At 38.7% G+C, this 22,723-nt stretch overlaps 2 protein-coding genes and 1 long non-coding RNA gene across 7 annotated transcripts; 1 reads left to right on the top strand and 2 right to left on the bottom strand.

Moving 5' to 3' along the window:
• Positions 1 to 96: 96 nt before the first annotated feature.
• Positions 97 to 19,734, top strand: LOC149117741 (uncharacterized). The gene is made up of 3 exons (XR_016206152.1): positions 97 to 522; positions 19,130 to 19,289; positions 19,377 to 19,734. It is a non-coding gene; the product is annotated as an uncharacterized LOC149117741 (long non-coding RNA).
• On the bottom strand, positions 1,116 to 9,723 carry LOC110052327 (ras-related and estrogen-regulated growth inhibitor-like). 3 transcript variants are annotated; one of them, XM_020758445.2, is made up of 5 exons: positions 9,609 to 9,723; positions 7,646 to 7,764; positions 2,879 to 2,935; positions 2,549 to 2,622; positions 1,116 to 2,459 (listed from the first exon to the last, which is right to left on the bottom strand). In XM_020758445.2, the coding sequence occupies exons 2-5, from the start codon at positions 7,737 to 7,739 to the stop codon at positions 2,040 to 2,042; spliced, it is 645 nt and encodes a 214-aa protein (XP_020614104.2). In that variant the 5' UTR covers positions 7,740 to 7,764; positions 9,609 to 9,723; the 3' UTR covers positions 1,116 to 2,039. The 3 variants fall into 3 exon arrangements, with proteins under 3 accessions (XP_020614104.2, XP_020614105.2, XP_089141402.1); XM_020758446.2 differs by lacking the exon at positions 9,609 to 9,723 and adding an exon at positions 7,880 to 8,351; XM_089285276.1 differs by lacking the exon at positions 9,609 to 9,723 and having other exon boundaries at positions 7,646 to 7,858.
• LOC110052362 (ras-related and estrogen-regulated growth inhibitor-like) lies at positions 13,130 to 22,024 on the bottom strand. Of its 3 annotated transcripts, none has more exons than XM_089285299.1 (6): positions 21,870 to 22,024; positions 20,787 to 20,929; positions 20,236 to 20,377; positions 19,209 to 19,265; positions 16,586 to 16,659; positions 13,130 to 15,157 (listed from the first exon to the last, which is right to left on the bottom strand). In XM_089285299.1, the coding sequence occupies exons 2-6, from the start codon at positions 20,820 to 20,822 to the stop codon at positions 14,726 to 14,728; spliced, it is 741 nt and encodes a 246-aa protein (XP_089141425.1). In that variant the 5' UTR covers positions 20,823 to 20,929; positions 21,870 to 22,024; the 3' UTR covers positions 13,130 to 14,725. The 3 variants fall into 3 exon arrangements, with proteins under 3 accessions (XP_089141425.1, XP_089141420.1, XP_089141414.1); XM_089285294.1 differs by lacking the exon at positions 21,870 to 22,024 and adding an exon at positions 21,071 to 21,270; XM_089285288.1 differs by lacking the exon at positions 21,870 to 22,024 and having other exon boundaries at positions 20,787 to 21,270.
• Between the last annotated feature and the right edge of the window lie 699 nt (positions 22,025 to 22,723).

The following is a 22,723-nucleotide window of genomic DNA, read 5'->3' as shown; positions in this document are numbered from 1 at the left end:
TCTCTGTCAAAAAATTAAACGCCGATATAGTAATTGAGAACAACACTCAGTCTGATAGACTAAGGCTAATTAGTATAATTTTTTTTGTGTGTGGAGTGTAGACGCCACGCTAAAACTAGAGAAGAAGATAAGTTTTGGAGTTTTACTTCCAACGACCAGCTTTGCTCTGGTGACGAAGGAAGTGCTAGGAAAAATAACAAGATAAAATGTGACGGAAATCCCATTGGACCTGGGGCAGTGCCACGTGACAGCTCAGTTGGCGTGATTTTTGTTACTTTGCGCGGGAAAAACAGTCGTGTCATTTTAGTGTTGTGTGACATACTATCACGTGAGATCTTTGGTAAGTTGAATTTTTGTTAGTAGTGAAGCGGCTTTCTTGAAACAGAAACAGAAACGACTTGGAAAGCGCCCGAACGACATGTACCAGTTGTTGAAGCGACCGAGCAACAGGACTAGCGTGGTAGAAAGAGAACATTTTGAGATTTGTGGTCGGCGTTTGAATCGGCGGGACAGTATTTTGAGGTAAGCCAAACGCTAAATTATAATATGTGATATATTGCTACAAGTTTTTTTTAAAAAAAGTTTTTAACGTTATCTGTAAGCTGTCGGAACTTTTTCGTAACCCATTTTACGCTTTCAATGTACCACGCTAGAGTTGAGAGAATTCTCTCGAAGAAGAGTTCTTGGCAATCATGTGACAAATGGTAGTGCCAGGTTGTTCGCAACTTGCAAACATTTGTCTCAAAAGTCACGCAATGTTCAAAGTGACACTATTTTTCTTTTTACTGATTATCTGATTTATCTCCGTCCTCTTTGAAGTTAACACCATAACAGCAATTAATTTTTACCAACTTCAAATTGCTATTTAAATCCTTGTAACCAAGATTTGAGTTAGGTAACTTTCTTTGCCATTTTGATGTCAATTTTCCCTGGGCAGACTTACAAAATTATGGTGATGTCAGGTTGATTTGTAGATCTACATGCGGTTGATAAAATCAGCTAAAAAGGAAGAAAAATAATAAAAAACGTGGGGAGTATAAGGCTTAAAGTGAAGGTGCATTTGACTTGTTATGGCCAGACTTTGGCAAATGATAACACGCATCAATATCCGAAAATGTCGTCTTGGAATGGCTTTTATTTGTTTAAACACAAGTAGAAAATATATATTTTTTCAAACACAAGCAGTGTAAGGATGGTATGAGTACCTCTAAGGTCCTCTAACTAGGCGAAGAAACAGTTCTCAGACAAATGCAAAACGATTTGATGCGGTAACAGATCTGTAATTTAATGTCCTCGACTCTTTTACACACCTAGAGCTGTTACCAAAAATGGCATTCAAATAACCAAAACCACTCTGAAGAAATATTACAGCTACCGTGTCAATTCCTTCTACTCATACCAGTGTAGTTGTGAAAGGAAATCTGTTTTGAATATTTTTTTTTAACTACGGCAAAAGCTCTGCACCATATGAACAGAGCCATTCTTCCATTTTCACCTTTCAAGATCTAACCCTGCGAAATTCCCAATGCCCCCGAAAATTCCTAATTATTTGATGCAGGGACCGCGGAGGGAGAGGGGCTGATCACCCTACCACTTTTATTGCTGGGATATATTTTCCAGGGCTCCAGATGGCGCACAAATGTGCAAGATAAATAGCGAAACACTGACCTTAACGTTTGTTTGTATTGGCCAGACTTTTTTAGCCCTACCACTTTCAAATTGTCTCCGCCGCCGGTCCCTGTAATGGTTCTACCATCCACTCATTTTTCCAAACTTTTAGTCCTTGAGTAAAAAAAAAACTGCAACAGTAAGCACCTATGGATTTTCCCCTTGAAAAATGTCTCCCGAAAGCGAATTAGGAAGCAATTATCCATGCAATACAAATTTTAAAACGCCTATCTTTGTCAGCCAATCAGAAAGCGATTTTTTTCTTTACTATGTGATTCTACAAGACTAAAATGTGTGTCGACGCCATGAAGTTAAGCTGTCCTGTGTTATTGTTTATTTTCGTCCTTCCTTGAAGTTCCCTTTTAACCGCATCAGACTGAGCATGATTTTCGTCTCGCGTATATTCCTCTAAATCCTTCTTTCATCCGTGACAAAGGACTCAATTTCTCCTTGTCCGCATTTTCTTCCTCTGTTCTATTGTTCAAATGCAGCCTCAAAGACTCATACAAAAGAGAATTCGTCTCGAAAAATCCTTCTGAAATTGAAATCTCACAGAATGCAGAACTTATCTCCTTGGCCAGCCCAAGTCCTTCGTTTAGGCTGATTCGTCTGTGATGTTTCAAGTCCTTCTTGGTGCCAACTAGAATAAGGATGCATTCATTGTTTTTAACTCTTCGTATGTATCTCCCCAAACGTTTCGCCTCCATGAACGAAAACCGATCCGTGATGGAGTACAGAATGAAGATCAGGTCTCCAAAAGCTGCGCACTGTTGCACTTTGTGTTCTGTGTTCTGGGTGAACATAAAGGGAGAAGAAAAATCAACACAACTAGTAGTTAGTTTCTGTTTGTTTGTTTGTTGCGTTAGTTAAATTTGCTTACCTCGCCGGCTGTATCCATGATAGCAAGTGCCACATATTGCCCGTCTAGATTCATGTGATGTGTGTATGTCATCTCTAAGAAACAAGATAAGTAGGGTTTAGTGCGAGCTAGGCGAGCGAGGTCTAGGGCGAGCGGGGTGAGCCGGGTGAGCCGACAGCGGTCTGGTGACGAGGGGAACACATGGTTCGCTCGCGGATTCCACTCGCTTCGTTCGCAAAATTCTTTATTTCCGCCCTCGCTGGGAGCCTGTTTGCAGGCTAGTAAGGGCATTGTATGTGTTCCCCCGCCCCTTCCCACCTTCACTTCCCCGCCTGCTGTTGAGACACTCACCTAAGCTTTCATCGTACTCCCCAATAAAGCGTCTAGTTAGGAATCGAACGGTAAGAGCTGAAACAAAACAAGCCACAGATTAGTGAAGACTGAAAAATAATTATCGAAAACAAAAACAACTCATTAGTTGTATGTGTGGCTTTTCGTTTCAAGTAAAATATCAAGCACGAGAGACCATGTTTTGAGAGTTAAAAATACAACACGCAACGGAGTATTTTTGGCTAACTTCGAGGTGTTTGAAAATGTGGTGAAACAATTAATCTCTTGAGTGTTTGATACCTTTTCTCTATCAGAACTAAAACTAAAGGGCCGGGAAAAACGAAGAATTGGATTGTGAAAATCTATGCTAGTTAACATTACGTATATCCTGACACTGTCATTATTGTGATTTCTTTTGTTCAAACTTGATAAATCGCCAATGTGTTCGAATAATCTGGAAACGATCACACCTAGAGATACATTTATTTGAAAAACAAAACTTCAAGTTCTCTTGTAAACTGAGCTTGAAGCATTTATTCCTCGTAACAGCCTTAATAAAATTCCAACTGTAAAAGAGATAACAGATTGATTGAGACGTCTATCTAATAAATCAATGATCTATGTAGTTTCCGTTGAAGCTCTTAAGATAAATTGAGAACACCTTCACTGGCGTCTTCTGACCTCCCAGAACAACAAAAGGTAGCTTAAGCAATTCACGACGCCAACCGCACCAAGAATTTACGAAACATATAATGAGTAGTAGAACAATGGTATAATGAGTAGAACAATGACTGTGCACGTGCGTTTTACATCTTTGTGCATTTCGTAACCGTCCTCTGCAAAACGAGAAATAACTAAGTTCTGCGTATTTTGAAGAGCGTGAACCACGACGGCTAATATTTCGTATTTTCTTCAGGAATTGATCGCTGGCGTTACATCTTTAGTTTGAGTAGCGCTTTAGACCGCTCGGCGTACTAAATAGATCTAGATAATTGCGAAATTCAAAGGTAAAATGTAAATCCATTGTTTTTTACTAGGCGTCTTCCTTGGCGTCGCAGTCGCCATTGCTTAAGCTCCGTAAAATAGCAACAACGACAGATAGAAGGCAATCTTGGTGGCACAAGTTAACACTTGATGAGTGTTCAGGCCCACCTGTATCACGTTCACCTCAGAAAACGTGCATATAGATTACAAAACGTAATATACTATCAACAACTTCAAAAAGTAACGTTATCGATCTCTCAGGGTGTAAACCATCTCATAGTATGTTTATCTGTCTCTAGTGAGTGATATATAAAGAGGAATGAATTGAATCCTCGCATTACTCTTTGTTTTTTTTCCTATTGACACTGCAATGATTCTTATTTTCTGACCGTGCCAAGCAATTTTCGTCCTGACGTTTTTCCCATTGAGGACAATCTGTTAGCCCACAGGGAAGACCTTTGTTCAGGTTTGGACAAAAAGTATCATATCCTTCAACATGTGCCAATTACCTTTAAATACAGATCTCACTTATTTCCTAAAATAGATTCGCTTATTGTGTTTTTCCAGGACTATAGGGTCGATATTCGTTTTGAAGAACTAGTTCAAATTTTCAGCAGATTTCCACGCGGATTAAGAAAGCATTGGCTTGTCAGGAACGATACAACTTGACAAGCCTCCCAGTTCTTCAGTCACCCGACATAATCATGCATACTTCATTTGGTATTCTCTTGACCTCCCAGATCTAAACACAATGAAGCCAAAATCTTAAATCTGATGATTGGTTAAGACATTCTGCGTCGCGTACTTACCCCGTACGCCTTGGTATTCAGAGAACACCAAACACGTTTAGATTCCTAACATGCTGACAATGATAACGAATTAAACTGATTACAGTAACTGATCTCTCAAGTTGTCGAAATGTATTCCATCAAACAATGTTGTTTGGAATGTTCATCGTGTAATTTCAGTAGAAATCTCTACTGAAACGCTATGAGTATCAGGAAAGAGCAAAACAGAAAGAGAAAAGGAGAAGAAGAAGAAAAAAATGTTATCACAATGTCCTTTACAACAAGAAAGCATAGTCTGGAACATTTTATATCTAGCTTTATGTCATAATGAGAATGTGCACCCTTCATTTTTGTATTCTTCTTCCATTACACCATGCGAAACAATTTTTTTTTGAAAAGGCGTCTTCCTGTAATGAAATCAAATTAATCCTTAACTGTCATTTTACGTTTGCAAAGAAAAAAACTTATTAATTAAGAAAGTTTCAAAAGAGTTAAAAAAGTAGTACACGAGCCATTGCTGACAAACTCTATTAATGTGATGTCCAAATTCAGACGTACCATTATCGGAGGTTTTTTCAGTTGCTTTCATCTTCATACAGTATGTGTAAGTGGGACAAGTCGTCACCTAGTGAATGACTCTTAAGAGCCTGGGTGTAGTAAGCAACCTGAACAGTTGATATATGATGACTGGTACACGTATTGGTGATACCCATGAAAAGTACTCTGGCATAGTAATGAAGCACCCTTTATTTTATCTTTTCAGCATTTCTTGGATAATCGACATGTTATTAAACTAGTTAACGTAGTTGTCTCAAGTGAGGCGATTCGGTGCTCCTTGATTGGTGAAGCAGGCGTATTTTTAATAAGGGAAAATGGTAGCTATGTTGCAAGACGTGATAGCAGGGATCACCGATGGCGAGACGGAACTGACCTTTACTGCATGTACTGCTGATCAACATTTCTATCAGCTACGCTTAAGATAAATACTTGCACGTTTTGGCCCTCCCGTACCATTTACGACAGTTATTTGAGTCAATCAAGCCGTGTGAATCCCCTAACGATTATTTTTTCAAATCGTTTGAGCGTCCTTTGGATTTCAATTTTACTATAACAAAAGCTACAACCAGCCGCAGTGACTTAGAAGACTAATTGAATTTATTTGCTCCAATATCCACGGTGGATCTCATGTCGGATTTTTGTTATAGGGCGTGGCTTTACCGCCATAATACTTATAATGTACAGCGCGACCGCAACGGATTCCAGGTTTTCTGTTGCCGAAAAGCCGACCTGGATTTGTCTACATAGCTCTGGCTAATGTCGATATTCCATTTTATCAAAAAGATATCGGGTGTAAGATATATGTAGGTTTTGAATAATATTACGTAACTACAGTTTCCCGAACAGACAATATGGTTACACTTATCAAAATAATGGAAAAACATTGCCGGTCAATCCCTCTTGCAGACAATCACTAAAATAACTTATTACTCGGTTAAATGACTTCCTGATTTCATCGATGATTGGAACTTAACTGTAAACACAATGGCTAGCTTCTTTCAAAAAGCCATCATGAATACGTTTGTACTTTCATTATACATATCTTGTAATTATATTACTTCTTAAAGTTCTTCGGAATTAAGCCGTCACAGACCTTCAAAAGACACCACTATTCACTATTCATGAGAACAATAAAAGGTCGTTTAGTTTCTAACCTTCAAAGCGATGACCTTTCTTTCTTATATAAAGGCGTCTAGATGGCTGATTGCGAAGTGTTTTATACAACGAAACTTTAGATTTCAGAATATTTCAATTCGGGTGTACAAAGCTACCTGTTTGATGGAATTGGCGGAATTTCGAAATTGATATGTTCCGTTTGAAGTACAAGAAAACCAAAATTTCTCTTGGTATTAATTAAGAAAACAGTAGCCAGCTGCCATTTTTATGCACTTTTCTAACGTCTGGCTAATTGAAATGGGGATTCTAGAAGAAATTTTAAATCGGGTGAGCGAACTTTGCTCCCGATAAACAGACTCCCGATATGCAGACGACTTGTAAGCACGCCCCGTTAAAAGGACCAGTCAACAGACTGATGAATCCAGTTACGTTAGGTACTTTTTCATGTCATTTTCCACCTGCTTACATTTGCTTTTTTACATTGCACTAATCACTCAAAATTCCTTGTCCACTTCTAGTGAGAAATTCCCATAAAACCGCACTAAAGTGCTTTTCTGGTCCTTAAGAGCTTCAGTTATGATACGCCTTTTAAAAGCACTATATTTTGTGGTAAAGGTATTTCCTTACTTCGAGGCCAAAATTTTATCTCGTTAAGACAACTGTTGGGACTATTGTAAAAACGTCAACAGGCTTAGCATCTGAAAAGAGACCGCGATTTTTATCTCGAAATTATTAAGAAACTTTCAATGTTAACCTTGCTACCTTGTTACCGATCCTAGATCAGTTTCAATTGCGGTTGATATTTTTAGGCCCACATAGACGCCGTACCGATCGATAACCAGGAAAGATTAAAAATGTGCCAAGATCATCTTCCTTTTCTTCCTTTTGCTCCGCGGCTTCTTTCGTCCCTCTAAGTGTTGCTCGAACAAGTCCTCGATTGTGAAATACATTACAGGAACAAAGTGTAATTACAAGATTCGGTAATCCATTCGTAATTCATCTGCCATTATCTGATTTATCAACTCTGATGAAAACCGTTGAACAATCTGATCCAAGTCTTGCTATTCACGTTTTTAAGTGACGAGAGCACGTGTTGTAAACAACTTTAATAGGAAACTAAATGAGGAATCTTTTTACAGTATCATTTCAAAGATTTCACTTACGCCTCTAAAATTATCCTGAAGAAATCCTTCCCTGAATGGAGTAGAAACTAATATTGTTTCCTTTTTCTACCTACCCTTCAATTCAAACCTTAGTAGGCTATATATAATTCAAGTTCGAGTTCCCAAATGATTCACCGTAATTATCGACAATTCGTGACAATTCCTTCTTACAAACTTACCCGATTTTCCTACACCATCCAAGCCAAGTACCACTGCATGTACATTTACAATGCTGCTTTGATGTGTAGAGCAAGATCGTTTGCGTCTCATCATTTCTTTACGGCAGGGAAGCGCGGCACTGAAACGCGATGAAAATACGTTAAACAAGCATAGCAAAAAAAGTAAATTAGGAACTAATTGCATTTTGATTGTAGGTCGTTAAATGTTTTGTAGTGTAGAAATGTTTGATTGACCTTTTCGCCTTTCCTAATGGTTCTCCTTTCTCAGACGGTCAATTCGAAGTTTAGTGTTATTACAACAATTTGGTTTGTGCAAACAAGTCAGTATTATATTTATCGTACAAGCTCGCAAAACAGGTTAAGTATTTATATGATTGCCATGTAAAAAGACGAAAAACACGATTTGTTGGTGATTGACAGTTAAAACAGATCACGTGTCACGTTTTGTCATCAGCAGTCTCAACTCTTTCTTTGACTGCTTGCTCCACGTGGTCGTGAAGAAATGTTATGCTCCGCATTTTTTGGTGAGGTGAGGAAAGCAGCGTTTGGCCTGTGTACAAACCGTTTTCGTTGCCTCAAGCGCATTCTAAATATTTTGGGGTTATTACAGCACGTCTGGCTGACGGTGCTCAGTCATGCAACCGAGCACGTGAGCCAATCCGAGCACACCACCCTAACTAACCCAGGATCACGTGTCAACCCACACAAGCGCGCTAACAACGGCTCAAGCGAATTCGCGCCCAGTAGCATGTGCACGTGTACACGAGCCGTAACACGCATTCAAAGTATTTTTAGTGTTTTATTAGCAACGCATTGTGGAATGTTTTATGGCCGTCTTTTGTCGGTTTCTTACCATCCTCAGAAGTGTGTGAACGTTTCTTTTCACACTACAAGAGACCACTCGAATCCCGCTCATGGTATTATCTTCGCAAAAAGTCGAACCAGCATTGTAAAACTAGTCGGACTAATGTCTCCACTGAAAATTAAACACTTATTTCAATCAACTATTTATACCCTTTCTAAATACAGAAACATTAAGTGCTTTTTCTGCAGCGATCGTATCAGTAACGCCTTCAGACAAACCGCAAATTGGCACTCACTATCAATTCAAGATTAATTGCACTTTGCACACGCTAAGTTAAGAAAAGACTTCAAGCGCTAGGAATTCTCGTCATAGCTGTAAATGGCGACTTAAAACCGACAGCATTTATCTGTTTTAGTAAAAATAACGGGAAAGTAGGATATGAGGTAAAACAGTTGTAAAGAGTAGCACCAGGTCTCACCAGTTTTAAATCCGTTTGCAGCGGTCTCTTCTCAGGAACACTTGTAAATAGTGTAAACACACGGCATTCATGGAAAGCACGCATTTTTGTTTCACTTTATTCACTTAAATTGATATTATTAGGTTCGAATTATTAGTTTCCTTTTTAATTCATTGTAGTTATAATGGTATTGAGGATGTAATTAGCGTTTTGTAATTAAGACCTGATGTTTTTAACCGTGTATAAATAAAGTGATCTATTCCATTATAATTTAATCACTGGTGAGATAATTATAGGGGCACTATTTTGCAAAGTCACCAGATTAAAAGAGGACGATCTCGGATTTACACTTCCTCATGCTTTCAGAAAAATGTTGTTTCAAAGCGCTCCAAAGTGTGAAATGATACTTGCCTTGGTCAAGTTTACATTACCTTGAGGTATAAACTGACCCTTTGCAAGATAGAATCAGCGTATACATTTTTCGACCTTTTGTTATTCTCATTTAATGGACGAAGAATTGTAATTCAGATTTCAAGTTTTGATCAGACTCTTTTCTTATAATATTAGAGCTGAACGTTATAGCTTTTCTTTTAGCAAAATACTAGAACCTATCTCTCTAGTACAAGAGAAGCGAAATGGTTGCAGAATCTCAATTAGGCAGGTTTGAAACAGATATTTCATAACATACCATGTTAACCTACCTTTGTGGAAACAGTGATCTGGATGAACCAAAAGAAAACACTCTGCTACTTTTAAAACTTCTTCCTAACAAACTGTATCACTTCTGTCTCTCCTTTTTAAATTGGTAGTTTCGTTCACTGTGCTATTTAAAGTACCTATGGAGTGTTTTCACATGACGTCACAGCAACCTTATTGGTGACCCAAAACAATGAAACGGCGGCCTTATTGGTGCCCCAAACCAATCTCGTGTCCTTATGCAAAAACTTTGTTTTCTTCCAATAAATCTGAATGGCTACTAGTCACGTGCGTGGAAACGCTCTGTTACATAACTATTACGTAATAATAATTAAAACGTTCTTCAATAGGACGTTGTCAATTTGAATTTAGAATGCTGGCTCCAAGAGGAATCTATCATCTAATGGAAATGTAATAAACTGATAAGGATGCTTAAACCCTCTGCTGAGCTTTGCTCGCTGTCCTTTGTCATGTGACACTGAGATATGTAAAAGCGACATAACCTGATTAACTCCTGCTTTTAAAGTTTTTTTAGCAAGTCTTTTTCATGGTTTGATGAAAATTGCTTACATTACTGTCTATGTCATTAATGTCTACACTAGTTTAATCAATCCCAGAATGTGTGGGCTATTTATCTGGAGAGGGAAATTACAGTAGAAAATGTATAACTTTTATTTGAATGATTTGTAATGAGATCAGAGTACCGGAAGGCGTTGCCGGTGATTTGCAAACCCGTGTACACCACGCAAAACTAATTAAAAAGGGTGGTATTTGACTAATTCAAAGAAGTATTTTCTTTTCATCTTCGCTTTTGATCAAACAATTGCTTTTCTTGTAGCATGGGAAAATGACCAAACTTTGCTCAAATCAATGCAAGTCAGTTATCCTTAACAGTGTTATGTCAACTTGAAGTTTAGAGTTTGTATAAGAAGTAAAAATGATTAATCATGCAGACATGATTTTTACCAGACAAGGAAGGAGTTCAAAGTTATCACCTTTTGGGAATGAAAATAGGCTATTTAGTCTTATCTCGGAACCTTTTATTAGAAAGTTGACCTCCGTATTATATCATAACTGAACCTCGTTATCTACAACTCGGTAATCTCCAGCCCTCTACTGTCTCAAACTCAAATTAATTTCCATGGATGTACTTGTCAGTCACTTACTATCAGCTATCTCGAACCCTCTCCATGTAGATCTTGAACTTTTTTCGTCTCCCTTAATAGTTCGAGATATAGCATCTCTAAAGAGCACCTGATTCTTTCAATAAAGGTAAACGCATGCAAAAAGACATCCGGTAGAGGGACGGATGGCTTGTAGACGCTCTATTTCCCGGCTCGTGGGTAGTTGGTTGTCATATTCGTCAAAAGTGAGAAAACAGTTGCAACAGCAAGGTGAAAAAGACTTGGTGGCTTTGAATTTAAAAGGACTACTGTTTTCTGGACCTGGCATAGTCAAACCACTCTATCAAGCCGTGACTGCTAACTTGACAAGGGAAATCGGGGTTTTGGGTTAATGGAATTAACGCATTCACCGTAAATGCGTTAATCCTTGCGTTAATCAGGCTGATTATCCGTGCAAAATTAAGCCTGCGATTCGAAGAACTGCTGAAAGAGCTTGCAAGCAGGCTAGGCAGGGTTGCTCTTAACACTACCACTAGAAAAACGTGGCATGTTAAATAGCTATTGTCTCTAAAACATTCCTTGCAGGTCTGAAACGAGCCGCTAGAGCCATGCATAAAATGACAGAGGTGTGTGCCGAACGAACCAAAAAAAGACTGCTAATTTCCAGTTACACAACGCTCCAATTCTAAAAATACTAAAAGACGTTGTGACCTTTAGTTTAATAATGAAGGCTATTATGAGCTAAATTCCTTTACAACGTGAGCATGTGCGTCAAAAATAAACTATGACTGACAACATACGTGTAAGTGATGTGTTAGTTACGTTTAGGCGGATTTGGAAATAGAAACAAACAAGGATAAGATACGAGACACCCAACGTTTTCTCTAAAATGCTTTTTTTACGATTACATTTCCTTCAAAAGGAACCTCGTTTAACACCACGGTACTATCAACATTAACACTGCATTACAAGGTAGTAATTGTTCGTTGTTATGGCTGGCGTTTGCAACCGATACAACGCGCGCTCTGATCTCTGATTGGGTGCTTTTAAACTAGACAGGAAGAGATAATTTGAAAACATTGAGTTTCAGTCTTATCAAAACCGCAACAGCTGCAAAATATTAGTGACTATGAACACTCTGAGAGTGAATTTTACTGATAACTGACCCATACGAGGTAGAATTTCACAAAGAAAGCGAGAAACGAAACGTTTGTAGCAAGCATGGGTTTAACGACCCAAAAGAGACAAGGTGACGTTCCTTTCCTAAACAAAATCCGCGTTATAAGGAAACAAACCTGCAAAAAAAAAGATAATTTATGCATAAGCAAGTCATTTACTCTCACAGGTGTTGCGGAGCAACTCTTTTCTTTTACAATTTTTTTTCTCTCCCTCTTAATGAGAATTACACATAGAAGCTGGTAGGCAACGTGTGTCCCGCGCACTAACAGTAAAACCGCAACTCGGAACCTTCATACAGTATGGGTAATCCAGTGCTGACGAGTGAAATTAGGAAATAATTACAATTGCGTTTTGTCCAAATTCTTATAATTCCCCGAGCCTTTAGGCAAGGGAAATTATTTGAATTTTGACAACACGCAAGCGAAATTATTTCCTTACTTCGCGAGTATACCATTTGATTATCTTTTAATATCATAAGTGACAAATTTAGCTTACAATCCTGGGTTTTTGACTTGTTTATTGGGTCGAGAAATTTCGCGCCAAACGTTGCCAGGGCAATTTTGTAATTTCAAATGTGAAATTATAAATTAACGCTGAAATTTTGTGCCACATGCAAGGAGTAATTTTCACCCGTGATATTATGCCCTAGACACTCCTCAAGTTATCAAAATTACGTCTTTAAGAAAAGTCACGCGCGAAGGGATCGGCGTAGTAGGGTCTACTTTATGCATTTACTGATGACTAAACTTTTAGAAGGGTGTTCTTACAAACACGAGTTGGACTGTGAACGTCTGGTCAAATGCATCTTGTTTTGGGTGTGGCACTCAGTGCTGTTACGATTTCGAGTTTATTATATGACTGAGAATATTAGTTTATTGTGATTGACCGAGAGCAAGCCAACTTATAGTTAATTTTAATTTGCTCTGCGGTGTATGTAAATTAACGCGCGCTTTCATGATTTTCTCGGGCAAATTTGCCGTCTACTCATGGAAAGCATACTCCAGTCACCCTTCAATTAAAGAGCCCGCGGTCTCCCCCCGACCTCTCTCGGTGGGAAAGTTGACCGCACTTGAGTGAGCGACGGAAATCGCGCCTATACGAATCGTCAGATATTTGAAAATTCTCTAAAACGTGCACTCGCCTACAACGCTCGTGCAATTTTGAGAGAATTTTCAAATATCACGAGTAGTGTAAATCCTTATAATTGCACGTGCATACAATACTTACCTATACCTATTTTTATTGTGCTTTAATTTTGACTTACATACGTTCTTTGAGCTCAGAGTGACTACTATTCTGTTAGATAAAAAGGTCGGAGAAGGCATCGCGCACTTCCTCATGTGAACCTTGAAACTTGAGCTCTGCCGTTACGGTGCTTTGATCTACCCAATGGCGTTTGCTTGTTCCAGAAAAGTCATCTTTCTTTTTCTTTCTTTTACAGTAATAGCCCACGTATAAGAACCTGAATTTTTCAATTCAGCCTAAATAGGTTCTTATATAAATGGTACTTAAAGCAAATTTAGGCTACCAAGGTTCTTAAAATAGGTTCTTATATTTTCATATGAATTTCATCTGAATATACTATATATATTATAAATATCATCTCATAATACAGTACATTGTATAAATCATTTATTTGTACCATAGAGCAATACCTATAGGCAGTTCAGTGCAGGTACAGTATATGTCCTTAACAAAACATAACAAAGAAACTCATGTTGATACCAAATTCATAATTTGATATTTTACATTAAATATTTTGTGATTCTCACAGAGTTGGAGATGGCCAGAAAGCTTTCCTTGATACTGTAGTAGAGTACAGTACTTGCAAATACTTCGGGAATTATTTGAATGGCAAACACAATCGACATACAACATGATACTTAAGCTTGAAATAAAAGTTATGTCAAGTTACTTTTAAATAGATGATGATCTTAATTCAGCAGTTTCTACCTATACACTTTTACAGTAACTCCACTGATAAGAACCTAACTTAAAATTTTAGCCTTAATAGATTCTTATGTGGAGGGGGCTTAAAATTAAAATTTTCGCCTAACAGGTTCTTAAAACCCAGGTTCTTATACGTGGGCTATTACTGTACTACATCAAGCAGACAGATGCCGAGAACAAGAACAAAAGATTAGACTAGGGAAACCTATCTCCTTGCATACGGCTGGCGAGCCCGAAATTTGAATTGACCGATCAGAATTCACAAGGCGGGAAAAACTGTACTGTTCTGACGTCAATGTATATTAACAGGAGAGGCATTGAAGATGGGCAACTTTTCTCAATGGAGACGGCATTAAATATTCCCGAAAAGGGACTTATAATTCCAAAAAACTTATCAGATTGTAAAAAGTGAAAAAATATGGAACATTTCAGTTGTGTCTCCAAGCTACTAATTTGGCACCATAAACAGATCGCTGACATCGGGTAACTCGCTCGTAGTTCGTCGAGTGTCGCCAGGTAACATAATATATAGTGATGTTATTCGGAGCAAAAAATGTTGTTCCTCGTCAAATTAAAACCAGATTTCTCAAGTTAAGTATTTAAAGAGACCAAAGCATTGCCTTTATTTTTGTTAGCTGCGAAAAAAAAGACTATATCATCGTGTCGTTTCGGTAAGACAGCTCGGTTTTGACTGCCGCTCGTAGTGCGGTCGCAGTCGCCGTATGCAAGGCTGAATGTGTGTTCAATTCTTATGAGGAAGTTTTAAGTAAATGGACGACGAATGCCTCTTAAATTAGAAGAGTTATTGTTTCGAGTTCGGAAGTGAAGAGAATCTTCTAAGATTAGCTATGTGCGAAGAACCATTGTCCTTAAAACTCAACACTTCCAGATCTGTTTCTTGGTCCTGGGACGGCTGTTTGGCCCTTGTTCTTGTTCTTGCCCTTGAATCTTCTCATCAACGGAGACTTTGGCATTTTCTGCGGACTCCCGAGAGACACTCTAAGGTACGCTTGCTTTACAATCTTTCTGTGCTCGGAAAACCCCTCTGAATTGGAAAGCTGATGAAAGGAACATCCCGTGTTCACGGCAAATAGTTTTCCCTCGAATTCTGTTACTTCTGTGTGGCGTTTCTGGTCAGCTTTTGATGCGATCAGAAATATTGCTGAAGAGGGAATGTTTTTTGTTTCGTGTAGATATTTGACAATGAGTGTTGCTTCTTGGAACGACGAACGATCCGTTATAGAGTAGAGTACAAACATGATATCCAGAGAAGCACAGGTATCGATCTTTTCCAAACAATTCTGAAAGAATAAAAAATAAATTTGAGAGATCTTTGCTTGAGTTTTTGTATTTGACATTTTTCAACCCTGTGCAAAAACGGCGGGAAAAGGATTTCTTGACTGAGCTGTTCAAAACGTTTACAAACTCGTCTTGACGGTAGGAAACCTTGTTCGCAATGGGGGTGGCAATGGTAAATGCGAGACTTTGCGAGGCGGCGAGACAAGCGTTTTTCTTTGCTAGCCCGAGACATTTTGACTTTTTAGATTGCGAGACCGAGACTTCAAAGCGCTTTGAGTGCGAGCGCGAGACGTTCAGACTCTTAAAATTCAAGCCCCAGATAGATTTAGTTGAGAGCTAGAATGAGCTTGTACAGCCTTAAGCCAGCTTCTTGGAACTGACTGGAACTGGAAATTCGATTATAACACAGTACGTTATGATATCCTAGAGAAAAAATAACTGTTTTTCTGGCGCCAAAACGGACGTTGCGGTAGGTTTTGTACCGTTTTGTGGAAGTAAGACAATTTAGGAGAAGTTAGGATTAACTTTTTCTAGGAAAATTTGTAAGTTGCTTCATTGAAATTCAAGATCAAGTGAAGCCGGAAGACGTCATTTATAAAGACAGATAAAGGAACGAATTGGGACTTCTGAGACAGCTTTGTAGAAAAATCGAGACTGCGAGACGCACATAACCGCTGAAAAACGAGCCTGCGAGAACCGTGATATTCGACTAAAATTTTACGAGACCCAGAGTTTTTGAAGGACCATTCGCCACCCCTCGCAATAGAAGTCAATTGTAGTTCATGTATGACCATATATTTATATCACGCCGCGGCTTGTCTGCCCTACAAAAATACTATTTTATATAATAACTGAGCTACTACGCGCGCTCTCATTGGTCGATAGCTGTGTTTAGATGAGAGTATGTAAACACAAGTGTGACGCTTTAGCCGGATTCGCGCGTACTTTTGAGAAATATCTTATAAAAGCAATAGATGTCTTTCCCTCGTGTTTACATATCCCCATCTAAACACTCGGGAAATTCCACTCGGGAAATTCGAAATTCCATACATTTATGCAAACCCGAGACTGCGTCTGCATAACTACCTGAGCCGTATTTAAACACGGAAAAAAGTAGGCTATTGCTTAATGAAGTCGCCTTGTTATATCGATGCATCAGCATTGCTGTAAACCGTTTTATAGCACATTCAATGCTCTGAGATAACAAAGCAACTTTATAATAACATATGTAATAGCATTACAGTGTAATAACCTGTAATAACATTATAAATCGGTGCCAAGTCAAATCAATCAAATTAATGGACTAGAGGACATTGTATCAGTGATGTGCTACCAAATTTACGAAACTAGCATCACGATAATGACCAGGAACTTAGTAATAACTAAGGGGAAGAAGGAACTGAAAGGTGCAAGTGCCGGCTCGAACGTACCTTACCAGCTGTATCAAAGACATGGAAGAGAATATCTTGTCCATCTATATCCACATGGTGCTTGTACCAACTCTCTGCCAAGTTATACAAATTGAGCATTTGTGTTATTTGCGTTTATACAGATCGATTCAGTTAAGCAATAGTGGACTTTTTTCCGTGTTTACACGTAGCCTCATATAACCAAGAAGGGGGTTGGGCGAATTCCATACATTTGTGCAAACATGCCGTTACAGGTTTGCTGATAACTTTTGAGAATTCTCCCAACCTTCCAAGTGTTAAGAAAAGGCTATGTAAACACGGAAGAAGTCCACTATTACTTTTATAAAGAAATATTTCTCAAAAATACACGCAAATCTAACGAATATATAACGAATATTTTTAACAGGATGACGCATCAGTGTATTAAACACTGTTATCAGAGGGGTACTGTAAACCAAACTGTGGTGAAAATAAAGTAAAAAGGTAACAAAGGTACAAATAGGTAAAAGACGTGTAGAAAATTGGTAAAAATGTTCACTTAAGCATTTGCAATTGTTAAATAGAAATCTTGAAGTTATGGATATAAATTCGATTGGTAGTTCATTAAAAAGCTTGGCTCCGTGATAGTGAAAGCTCTTCTTCCCAAATTCAAGGCGAACTTTAGGTAGTTTCACTGATAACCCATTGTTCCTTGTGTTCTGAGAGTAAAGTGAACTTTCAAAGTAGGTCTTAAATGGGTGCAATTATTATTTTGAAGACGGTCGAAGACAAACGGACTGCTTTTGCGCTGATTAAGTTCCCTGCTGATGGTAGTTTTAGATTGCTGTTACCAATAATTTTCAAATTTCGTTGTTCAAAGTTCTTTATCAGACTTTTTCAGGTGTCTGACAAACCAAGAAGAAGTGATCCGCAGTATGTAAAAGGGTCTAAAAATAGGCAAGATCGTTGTTTTATAGATTGTGTCAGTACAGTTTTGGTCGATCGAGGAACGGATTGACCTTAAGAGGCTAGCTCAGCCTGATGCTTCAACGTCACAGCCGTGTTTACATGCTCTCATCTAAACACACCCATCGACCAATAAGACAGCACGTAGTAGCTTAGTTATTCTATAACACCCAATATGTGCATAATATCTAAAGATGATGCATCTCGAAGAATTCCCCTTTCCTGTTTTATTACTTTCACCATAACTATACTTTTTTTGCTGTTATTTCAACTATTTTGGTGTTACTTATTTTACTTTATATGCTGGCAGATGTATATTCTGGATGTTAAGAGAGCACAATAAGCTACTTTATGTAAGTCTTTATGTAGAGAGATCCAGTCAAATTAAATGTGGTCATCTTTAACTTTGCTCCAGAGTGTTTAACGTGCTTGTAACGGCGCGATATCGACCTTAGCTGTCCGATGTACTAACAATCGAATGAAGTCGGCTAGTACTTTTATGTGGTCCTATTTACTATGATGTACAGATGGGTTTAGCCGTAAAGTCTGTGGACGAAACCCTAGTGTGTTACCATACCCGGTAAACTGCCGCTTAAAGCCCCCTCCCCCGGCTATACAAGCCCATCTACTTTTTATTCCGCTAATAAGCGGATGTAACACACTACTTTTATGAGCATCCAAAACCGCTTAATAACGAAGTTGCTTAAGTATTCAAATAAAAGCTAATGGGCGATGCTTTCATGTGTTTTTTTTTTTTTTCTATGCTTTACAAGGTGGGTGTAACTTTGAAGTCTGTGAATGAAACTCTAGTGTGTGACCATTCAGTTGAAAGCTATTGAACAGTACTTTCGCGTGGTACTGTTTATAATGCTGTAAAAGGTGCCGGTTCTAACGTTAAACTGAATCAGTGTGGATGAATCCCTAGTGTGTGACCATTCAACAGGCCACGTTCGATACATCAATATTCTAACATGGCTCCGAGGCTTTCAGGACAAACTTCTGCGTGAGTTTGGTGGTGTTTTCTTTGTATCCAAGTCTCTTTTGGGAACTGAGAGACAAAAGAAACTTAACAAAGTTGCAATTTTTACCCGAAAGCCTCAGATCGATGTTAGATTATTGATATTATATCGAACATGACCTATTGAAAGCTATTGAGCAGTACTTTCTGTGTGTGCAAGTCTGTATGTCAATAGCTGTTGAACAGCATTTACATATGCATAGAACTTGATTGTGACATGCTAACGGTGTATAGTAATTCTCACTTTGGGTGAATGACGGATTCGGCTAGCGTGTTTACATCCCTGTTGCCACCCCATTCAGACCACGTGATGATTCATTTGAGAGGTAACAATTATTATTCAGTTTGTACATACTCCCATCGGGAGAAAATGATCTGCTCCTATGCAATCCGTTGCGTGTGGCAAATTGCACATTTGTTCCAATTGAATCATCACGTGGTCTGAATTAGATGGTAAGGAGGATGTTAACACGTTAACCGAATCGGTCTCGAAAAAAGCTAGTGAGCAGAACTTTTTGCTTAGAGCTGCTATCGTTACTATCTCCGAACTTGGATCATCTTGACCTAACACGTTCTTTGGTCACGTCACATTTGCCTTGCAGTTTCACGAACTGATGGTGGTCGACAGAAGGTGTCTTTAATTTGTTGCCGAGAAGTAATGATTACAAATCTTCAACTTACCTAAAGTTCCATCATAATCACCAATGAAGCGACGTGTCAACAGACGTACTGTAAAAGCTGTTAATCAGAAAAAACGAAACAGTGAGTATAGTTACTCAAAATTCTGTAAATACACCTTCCTAGTAAAAGAAAGTTTATATCGCTAAATATCGCTTTCTTTTTATATAGAATTTAGTTTTACAGTGTTGGAAATATCCGAGCACATTATTCGGAGCAAAAGGGTCAAAGGAAGTTGCCAAAAGGACGGAACAATGAGTAGTCTGACAAGATTACCGCCTTTAACTGGAAGAAAATATGGGATAGTTTGACGGCGCGAAACGCCTTCTTTTGGAGTGAAGGTGAAACTGCCATATCCAGTTGTGCTATGTTCACTGATCCCTAGCACGTAATTGTCTTAGCACTTTTCAGACATCGAAAAATGCGAAAACAATTACTCCAGCCAATGTTTCACTTCTTTATTGTTATGTCTCGTTACATTCTGGTTGCAGGTTTGCCAGTAAAAGCCGGAAGGATATATAAAGCAATCAGATTGTTACCGATAAGATTATCGAGTCTGCCTGAAAAGAAAATACGATAAATTTTAATAGAACGGACAAAACGTGCGGAGTTTTGACTTCAGATTTGATTGGCAACCCGCTGTGAAATGTTTGTTGTCTGCACGCAATTCAATCGTTACAGTAGTTCCACGCTAGTTTGCATGGTAACGACCTACAACAAACAGAATAAATGAGAGCAGTTATCTCCCACTTTCAACAAATTTCAGTTCTAAAAAGAATTATGTAACTAGTCTGCCTTAATATCATTCCTGTTCCTTGCTGGTACACCTTATTGTAACACCCCCAAACACTTCTCTCGTTTGCCTAGCCTCGATCCTCCAACGTGCAAGAAGTGCGTGTAATTACCTGACGTTTCGTGCGTGGGGTCGGGTTTAATTTAGTTTTAGTTACGTGTTAATATAACAAAATTAATTCAAAGATCGTGAACTTTGGCTTTCCAGCTCATATTGAGTGATCATACCATTCCTCACCTGTCTTTCCGACGCCATCTTTTCCCAACACGGCGGCACGAATGATTCTATTTTCCTCCTCGATGTTGTTATTTGACCCAATGCTAAGATTCCGAGGCCTGCTTCGTTGGAATAAGTGGCCGTGATTGTCTTGTGGAAATGACTGTCAAAATAGCAATTCAGACATGACTAACACCTATGAATGCCAACATAAACGTTGCGCTGCTCCTGTTTGATTTTATTTACCAAACCACAATTTTCCTCAGCACTTCTGATAACTGTAAAGTACACTTAAAATATTTTAACATATTGTCCGCAGATTTCCTCTTTGAACAAGTAGATGATATCGTAAAAGATAAACCGCAGAAAGCTTTAGTGGAACAGTATGAGTTACTTTGCACTTCCGTTGGCAGTGATTTCTTAAGTCTTCTGCAACATTCTGATGTCTGTGACTTAAGGGTAAAAAACTGAAATTTAAATCCTTCAAGTCTAGTCGGATATATTGAACTCAAAATATAAGCCATCGAGTTCATTCAAACAAAACATTTACACAATATACAAAGTACACCTACCATTCGTCTGCCAGTGGCTTCGCCTCTACTCTGCATTGTTCCACGTGATAGTTGTAGAATTTAATTCAAGGCGCCCCGTAAACAGAGAAAATTGTCGCAGCAAACGTCTGCGGTTTGTATAACTGGATTAAGAAGTTGCTCGCCTAGAGAAGAGAATTGTAAATAAACAGCAAGCCAGATTCAGTTCATTCCATTCAAACGTAATCCTTGCAATAGGTCGTCCTTCCCAGTTTCGTGCAGCAAATGTTTACAGAGTCTGCTTTATAAACCGCCTCTAAACTTACTTCCTTGCAAGTAGTTTAGGTTGGACAGAAGTCAAGTTCAACAATAGTGGAAGATCTGACTTGGAACCGAAGGCGTTTGAGTTCCGCTTTAAGCCTCATTGTGTGTTGAATACCGGCTCGTTTTCATCGATTGTCATTGATACCGAGGGCGTAAGGTCATGCCGCAGTTTTCCTTTTAGTGATCGATTTAATGGGAAAAAATATCCAAAGTTGTTATAGTAAAGATCAGCCCTCCTGGAGCTATTTAGAATGCAAACAGCGCAAGACTCAGAGTCCTTAACCTTCTGGGCGGGGTTCGGACAAATGGAGACGGTAGAGAATGTTGTCGTCTTCCGCACGGCACCTTCTTGCATTTTGTCGTATTCTTTCTTGGATCTGCTAGTCGTCTTAAAACTTGTATCTATCCTGTATCTTTTTTAATGCCACCTCATTTCCAAGTTTTCAATCACTAGTCTTACCCTGAAACTCTCTCACAAGTTGTGATAAAGTTATGACATGACGGCTTATCTTGATCGCTAATCTGACTGATTAATTAGCGGATTATAATTAGTACGTAGGCGACTGGAACGAAGTAGGGTTAACAGAAGGAGATTGTTGAACGAATCAAACCAAACGTCTGTTTGAGACGTCGTCCAAAATCTTTCCACCGACAATCCTCTTACTTCCTTGTTTTGCTATAAAGCTCAGTTAGCTAAAGTCAAAACAGAATTGAATGACCTGTTTTCATTTTGGCGGTCGAAAAAAAAGCTACGAAAGAAAATTGTCTATGACAACAATTAAGAATAACAAAGCGACTGACCCTTTGCGATCTCTGTTAAGCACCCGCTCAAATCTCAGTACGTGTCAGCAACACAACCATAATCATTGAAAGTAAGAGAACTCTTTCCATTATGTATTGGCTCTCTTAATTGGTTAATATGAACGACGAGGCCATAGGAACAACCGGCGGTCGAGCCATCTTTGCTCCGTTTAAAGAACAATATCCGATCAATGAGCTTAACTGATGGTTGATAAGCGAATTCGGTAATGGAGTTTGGAAAACCTTGATATTGCAGATTGCAGCACAAAAGCAAGGTCATCAAGCCAACACAACACTTTCCTTTAGATAACTGTAATTAACGCCCACTTTTTTTTGTTTTGGTGTACCCTGAAATATCTAACAAGTGACCTGAATAGATTATTGTTTTCTGGCCCCTGGGCTAGGGGGATCGGGGAGGTGTAGCTCGGGCGTCGATCGTGCAATCCCTGATCATGCTCAAATTAATCAAAGCATCTGGTCTTTTTCTTGTCTTTTTCCCATCCTTAGTCAGATTATCTCAGTGGCATTCTTAAAGCGTAATTTTATTTCACGCGAATTACGTAAGTGCCAATGCGTTATTGGTGAAAAGGACCAACAAAGAGCAATGCTAACATAAAGTATGTTTTTGTGACTGGATCAGGCAGATATGTACATCCCACATCCCACTAGTTTCCTCAAGAAACTCTCAATAGATAGATCCGAATCCGCGATGCTATGTTCAAAGACAGAAAACCGTTTCGAAGCCCAGTCCAGCGGTTTTCAATCAACATGCTCAAATAAAAACATTATGGAAGTGAAATTCTGGTCACTCATGAGATATTCATGTTGTACCCAGTGAAGGAAATGATGAAGCG

This window comes from Orbicella faveolata, unplaced genomic scaffold (assembly GCF_042242905.1).
Source record: "Orbicella faveolata isolate gen_17 unplaced genomic scaffold, um_ofav_v1 contig_1, whole genome shotgun sequence".
Lineage (NCBI taxonomy): Eukaryota > Metazoa > Cnidaria > Anthozoa > Scleractinia > Merulinidae > Orbicella > Orbicella faveolata.
This window is presented reverse-complemented; position numbering and strand designations above follow the sequence as displayed.

Bases quoted from the DNA above. Each gene is read 5' to 3' on its own strand.
- LOC110052327 (XM_089285276.1), bottom strand. From the start codon at position 7,829: ATGCAATTAGTTCCTAATTTACTTTTTTTGCTATGCTTGTTTAACGTA. The intron at 2,936-7,645 runs GTAAGTTTGTAA...GTTTTGTTTCAG, and splicing joins GGATGGTGTAGGAAAATCGG to CTCTTACCGTTCGATTCCTA. The intron at 2,623-2,878 runs GTGAGTGTCTCA...CTTGTTTCTTAG, and splicing joins GGAGTACGATGAAAGCTTAG to AGATGACATACACACATCAC.
- LOC110052362 (XM_089285299.1), bottom strand. From the start codon at position 20,822: ATGCAGAGTAGAGGCGAAGCCACTGGCAGACGAATG. The intron at 19,266-20,235 runs GTGAGGAATGGT...TCTGATTAACAG, and splicing joins AGATGGCGTCGGAAAGACAG to CTTTTACAGTACGTCTGTTG. The intron at 16,660-19,208 runs GTAAGTTGAAGA...ATAACTTGGCAG, and splicing joins TGATTATGATGGAACTTTAG to AGAGTTGGTACAAGCACCAT.